At 47.5% G+C, this 6,381-nt stretch overlaps 1 protein-coding gene across 1 annotated transcript; it reads left to right on the top strand.

The window, feature by feature from the left end:
* The first annotated feature begins 5 nt into the window (after nucleotides 1-5).
* Nucleotides 6-6,292, top strand: ZDHHC12 (zDHHC palmitoyltransferase 12). The gene is made up of 5 exons (XM_087753055.1): nucleotides 6-169; nucleotides 553-689; nucleotides 1,610-1,696; nucleotides 2,999-3,165; nucleotides 3,759-6,292. Exons 1-5 carry the CDS (start codon nucleotides 85-87, stop codon nucleotides 4,066-4,068), a joined length of 786 nt encoding a protein of 261 aa, XP_087609181.1. The 5' UTR covers nucleotides 6-84; the 3' UTR covers nucleotides 4,069-6,292.
* The last annotated feature ends 89 nt before the right edge of the window (nucleotides 6,293-6,381 follow it).

The following is a 6,381-nucleotide window of genomic DNA, read 5'->3' as shown; positions in this document are numbered from 1 at the left end:
GCCGAGGCGGCCAGGCCAGGCCCCGCCTCTGGGCGCTGGCCGCGGCCGGGCCGGCGCTGCCGCCCTTCCGTGCCGGCGGGCGCCATGGGGGCCGGCGGGCGGTGGGTGAGGGCGGCGCACACGGCGCTGAGCGGGGCCTTGGCGCTGGGGCTCTTCCTGCACCGCACAGGTGAGCGGGGCCGCCGCGCCCCTCCCGCAGCCCCGGCCCTGGGGTGCTCCCGCCCCGGGGAGCGGGCGGCCGAGGGCCGAGGGCCGGGCCCGCCCCTGAGGAGAGGCGGCCGCGGCTCGGGCTGTGCCGGCCCCCTGCGCCCGGGCAGCGGGGGAAGACGCGGGGGTTCTCCGCCCCGCCTCGGCCCCTGGGCCCTGCGGGGCCCTCAGGAGCCCCTTCCCTTGCCCGCCTCTCCCTTGCGCACCCCACGCCTGGTTTCTCCCCGTTTTCTCCCCGTCCCCCCTTCCTGTAAGGTGCAGGACTCCTTCGTTAAAGCCAGAGAGAAAAATCCTAAACGCTTCACAAGGAAGTACTGCTCTCTTTTTTTTTGGGCTACCTTTCAGATCTTCGAAAGCAGGAGGAGCGCGGAGAGCTGCTGCAGCCACTGAGCTTCGTCTTGCTGGTTTTGTGCTCTGTCCTGCTGTACTTTAAGGTGTCTCTCATGGATCCGGGTTTTGTTAAGGCTGAAGAGGAGGTGAAGGTATATCACTTCATGAATGGAAGAAAGTGGTGAGGCTATAAAATCTATAGGCTTTTTTTTCTTTTCCCCACTCTGCTAGATAAGAACAATCTGAAACAGTTTCTCTTGCACTTGGCATGAAGGAACATACACAGGCCGTGGGGATGAGGCTGGACAGTCTCTGATTCACGTTCTGTACCAGCAACAGGGTTCATAGACTTTAAGCATGTCTTCTACACCACGCTCCTGTTGTAAGTGCACTGTGCCATTTGAGCCTAAGTCCTCTCTTGTGTCAGAGGCTGCGATACCCCTATAGCATGTATACACGACCTATTTCATGTTAACGACCACTAAGTGGTACAAGTGCAGAAAACCCAAATTGAATGGCGAGCTTGGAAGAAAGTGCTCTCTGCAGCTCTATTTATCGAACTGGTTATAGATTGGTTGCCCTCTCAGAGGACATGTACACAAACAAGTTACAGTGAAGTAAACAGAGATGCAAAGTTTCAGTAACTGAGAGAGATTGTGTAGGACAAAAGCATTATTGATGTTAATCATCCGTCCTTAATGTAAATGTTGGCTGTGTTATGAATAAGTAGCGCTGCTTATAGCGAAAAGATATCATTATTGTCCTTGGAAGCGAGTCTAACCTTGTTTATTTTTGTCCCAAAGCATAGTGTTGGGATCAGCGGGGTATCTTGTCCACAATTATTTCTGCCTCTGTGCAAACATTCTTTCGATGGTTACAGTAGCCCGTTCTCTCTCGCTGTACCTTAACTGTCTGCAGCTTCTGTAGGAATTCTAAGGAATTATTTTGTTTAACCTTCCTAATGATAGAGAGAGCCAGCACTGTGTAACTGTTAAGGATGCAGACAGCTCAGTCATGCCAAGGCAGCAGCACACAAAACCTCCTTAGTCACTCCCTTTCTCTTGTTTTGTAGGCAGGCAAGAGCGAAGAACAAAGCATGGTGACACCCCAAGTTCCAAGTAACATTAAGATGCGGCGTTGCGGTTACTGCATGGTGAAGGTAGGCATTCATAACGTGCTAGAAGAGAACAGGATGAGCGATTTGCAAGCTTACGTTTTTTGGCATCACCTTTGTTCAGCTGCTGTTGCCGGTGTTTTTCTGCTCTGTCATTGCTGCTCGCTGCTCAGTGGTTTGGAGGCATGGCAGATCCGATTAATTCTGTCGTAGGGTCACCCTCCTGCTGAAGAACTCACAGGAAAAGTAAATACAACTAGCAAATTGAATTCAGATACAGTCCTGAATTGAAAAGTGATCCAAATGAATTGTGTAGCTATAGGTGTAGTAGTGATGGACATTGGCACGTATGCTAGTTTTCCAAGGCTGAAACAAGTCCCTGCTGGCTCACAGAAACAAGGATCTTCTTCTGCCATGGGAAAATTGTGTTCTACAGTCTTACTGCCATGTCAGTCAGACCTGACGGCATTGTCAAAAAGGTTAGTTTGAAGATATCTTGATAGAGAGTCAGAAAAGCGGTTGGGCGTGACATATAAGAACTGCTGGTAGCTATGAGCTTGTTTGGAGGCCCAAAACCAACAAAACATTAGTCTGAGTTGTAAAAGACAGCATGAAGGGAAAATTAGCAATTAAATTAGCTCTTAAAACAGTTTGCCTAAAGCCTAGAAATGCCTGTTTTCAGAATGATCCTTATCAGTTTAATAAAATCCAGCATTATCCCAGCTTCCATAAATTCCTGAAGAATATCTACCAGGAGAAGCCAGCTTATTGCAAGAGGAAAAGCTGGCAAAACTTATATACGCTTCAGGGAACAAATCCTAGGAGGCACACTCATACTACTTTCCTCAGCCAGATCTTTCATCTTCTCTGTTCCTGGTACTTGAGCTGCCTTCCCGTGCACGTGTCTTGTATTCACACCGAAGCAGGGACACTTCCCTCCTCTGTGCCGTCCCGTAGGCATCCCATCCCTGCACGCTTTCTTCAATAGCTGTGGTCCTCGTTTTTCACCTCAACACTCTGCTCGTGCTTTCCTGAGTAGAACAGACTGGCTCCATCTCCCTCCTTTGCACACTGGACTTCTTATAAATAGGTAGATAATAAAGAAAATGTATAGATAGAAGTAGCGTGGGAGTCATTTGATTTGAACCTCCCTTATTTGGCTCTGTGATAGGGGAATCGCGATCCCCTTTAGTTGTCTTGGGAATGTTGATGTTGCGCCGTTATCTCAAAACGGAGTGCTTTGGGACAGCACTGCTGTGGAGGGAGGCCGTATTGCACGATGCTCTCTTCCACCAAGCAGGGAGTTGAACCAGTGGACTATTGCTAGTGTTTGGTTTTGTTCTGCAGCAACCAATGCGAGCCAAGCACTGCCAGCTGTGCCAACACTGCGTACGGCGCTACGACCATCACTGTCCCTGGATTGAGAACTGCGTAGGAGAGAGGAATCACCCCCTCTTCATAGTCTACTTGAGCGTGCAGCTTGTAGTTCTGCTGTGGGGAGGTCACGCTGCTTGGTAAGGCCTGGAGTCAGCACTTTGACCTCTGAGATTGCTGAAAGTTGTGGGGCTCCTAGAGCCCCACTCAAGGGTTTATAGCAGGGGCTGGACTGGCTTTGTATCTTCACCCTCTTTTGCATCCTGGAGATCAGCTCTTCTGACCCCCTCATCTGCTGAGGAACAACGTAGCTGGTCAATAGTTGAGCAGAATCTGATAATTTGGGTTTCATTGTTCATCTTTGTTTCAAGCTTCAATGAACAGAATTAACAACACCACGAAAGCTAACTAATTTTGGTTCAGTGTACAAATCCAAGTACAGGAAACTGCAGCAGGGTTTCAGCTGTATGCCGGTTCAGGAGAGGAGTTAACTGGAGATGATTGTCTCTCTCAGCTGTCAGGGCAACCAGCATCTTTTAACCTTCTCAGACTCCAAGTCGCTACTGGCGCGGTCTCTTAAGAGTTTATAGTATATTAACTCTCTGTAGTAAATGATTATCAGAAGCTCACTAGTTAGTTATGAATCAAACTCAAATGTGCCATCAAGTTTGCTTGTTTTATGTAATTAGTTCTACATCTTTCACTGTGAATTTATTTCTCTTTGAATTCAAAGGTCAGGCCTCTACTTCGAACAGTCCTGGGACTGGCTGCAGCACAACATTCTGCTCCTCGCCTCCTTCCTCCTGATGGTCATATTCACCATTGTTGTCCTGCTGCTGCTTATTTCACACCTCTATCTGATCTCATGCAACACCACCACCTGGGAATTCATGTCGCATCATCGCATCTCCTACCTGCAACACTCGGAGTCGGAGAATCCCTTTGACCAAGGGGTAATCCTCAATCTCTGGAGGTTCTTCTGTTCCTGCCACCTCACTGCATGGGAGAAAATCTATTTTCACAGGAACAACGAGCCTGTCTAGTCACAGCAGCACCTCCCTGGTAGAGTGCCAACACAGCTGCAGGTTGCTGGGTAAAGCTTTGCTAATGCAATTGCTGCTGTTTGCTTGCACAGAGCTTTAGTACATCGTGAACTATGCAGCCTGTTCCACAACCTGTTCATCCTGCAAATTACATTTCAAGGATAGTCAGGGTTATTTTTTATATACGAATAACACTGTTAAAGGGGAGACACTGGTTCTGGGAAGGCCAGCAGGGCTGATTTCTGGACTGAGCAAAGGTTTCTCTCTAAATTGACTTCCTTTTGCTCACTGCATCCACACCTCTCCAGAAGAGATGCAAGAGTAGCGTGAGCATCCATGCTCACTTCTCTTCCCCAGAGTTTCCCTCTCCCTTTGCTGCTGGGGAACAGCAGCTATTACAGACAAAACCAGCCAGAATCAATATAATTCCTGTGGCCTTTCTGCAACATCGTTCTCACTGTGAGAACCGCAGTGCCTTTTGTCAGTAGCGTGGGGCACGTAATAGAAATATTTGAGTAAATATTTGGACAGTCAAAAGCAAATTTCATTTTGACCACATGCCTAAACTTTCTGCTTTTCACAAAGATTTGAGGTTTAATAGCGTTAATGTGCATGAGAAACAGCAGCAAGGCACCAAATTCAGCTTAGGCGATAATTAGCCTGTACTTTGTGATGCCCTGACCAGCTTCCTAACAGTTTCTGAAGTGGATGGTGCTGTTAACAATTCACAGACTATTTTGAATCGATTCAGCAACGAATGATACCATCAACTTTTCTTTGGACAGAAAAGTAATACTTCCCTACTGAATTATTTCTGCGGATAACTTCATGCTCAGGCCTTTCCTGTAGCTTGTGGGGAGAGAACCAGTAGCAGAGGGTTACTTCTTGCCTAGCTCAAGTAACACTATTGGTAATACTACTACCTCAACATGCTAGTAAAGTTTTAATAAAAGAATACAAAGTTTCAATGCAAGAGGAAAGATTCTAGGTCCTGTTTGTTCAATTGAGGTGAGGGGGTGCTGGTAGCTTTCTAGGGTAGCAGCAAGCTTACTTGTTTCCATTGTAATAAAGGGTCAAACTTCAAGTTTCTATGAGGAACTAAAAGGAAGTTTGGGAATGACCAATTTTGGCTTTAAAACCAGAAGAGGCTGTGGTGTGAATTTTAGTCCTGACCCTTTTCTGTTTAAAAAAAAAAAAAAAAACAAAAAAACAGCACCACAACAAAACCTTAGTTAAAATTATTTTGTGCCTTAATTGCCTGGCTCAGGAACTAACAGCAGCTCAAGAGCACATCTGGCAAGCTGGTAGGATGCACTCAGGGTTTAAAGTTGATGAGCGCTCGTGAAAGGACAGCGTAGTCACTAATACAGCACGACAGTCCTAAAGCACTTTAAAAACAGCAGAAGGATCCCTTTTTTGACCAACTCCAGAGTTTGTAATCTGTGTCCAGTCTGGTTCATTCAGGGTAGAAACTCCCCATCAGAGGGATATCAGAACGCTCAGAATTGTTTTCGTAATAATGGTATGCCATCCAGAAAGGATTCTGCAGTTTAGAATCATAGAATCGTTTAGGTTGGAAAAGACCTTTAAGATCATCAGGTCCAACCACCACTAAACCACGTCCCTAAGCACCACATCTCCCTGGCTTTTCAATATCCCCAGGGATGGGGACCCAACCACTTCCCTGGGCAGCCTGTTCCAATGCTTGACAGCCCTTTTGGTGAAGGAAGTTTTCCTAATATCCAACCTAAACCTGCCCTGGCGCAACTTGAGGCCGTTCCCTCTCATCCCATCGCTTGTTCCTGGGGAGAAGAGACCGACCCCCCCCCGGCTCCAGCCTCCTTTCAGGCAGTTGCAGAGAGCGATGAGGGCTCCCCTCAGCCTCCTCTTCTCCAGGCTGAGCCCCCCCAGCTCCCCCAGCCGCTCCTCCCCAGCCTTGTGCTCCAGCCCCTGCCCCAGCCTCGCTGCCCTGCTCTGGCCATGCTCCAGCACCTCTGTATCTTTAATGTTTGTTTGTGTCAGCGTGGCACCTGCTGAAGTAGGGCTCATCTGCCACACAGCAAGTTCTGGTTCTTCAGGTATCAGTCAAAAATTTGTCAGCAGGTATTACATCTCAAAACACACAGTTTTGCTCTGTTCGGTAATTCTTGTTTAAATGCACCAGGATGGTAATTTACAGTCTTTTTACTTTACTATAAACTATAAATTAAAAGATTAAACATGCCTTTTTTGGGTTTTAATGCCTCTCTCTTTGAACCCAAGTTCTAGGTTTCACCTGTGCTAACACTCCACTGGGATACTTACCACTTCACA

Source organism: Nipponia nippon, unplaced genomic scaffold, assembly GCF_047370975.1.
Source record: "Nipponia nippon isolate SJK-2023a ecotype South Korea unplaced genomic scaffold, ASM4737097v1 scaffold_16, whole genome shotgun sequence".
NCBI classification, from domain to species: domain Eukaryota; kingdom Metazoa; phylum Chordata; class Aves; order Pelecaniformes; family Threskiornithidae; genus Nipponia; species Nipponia nippon.
Note: the sequence above shows the minus strand (reverse complement) of the source record. Positions and strands in the feature narration are given on the sequence as shown.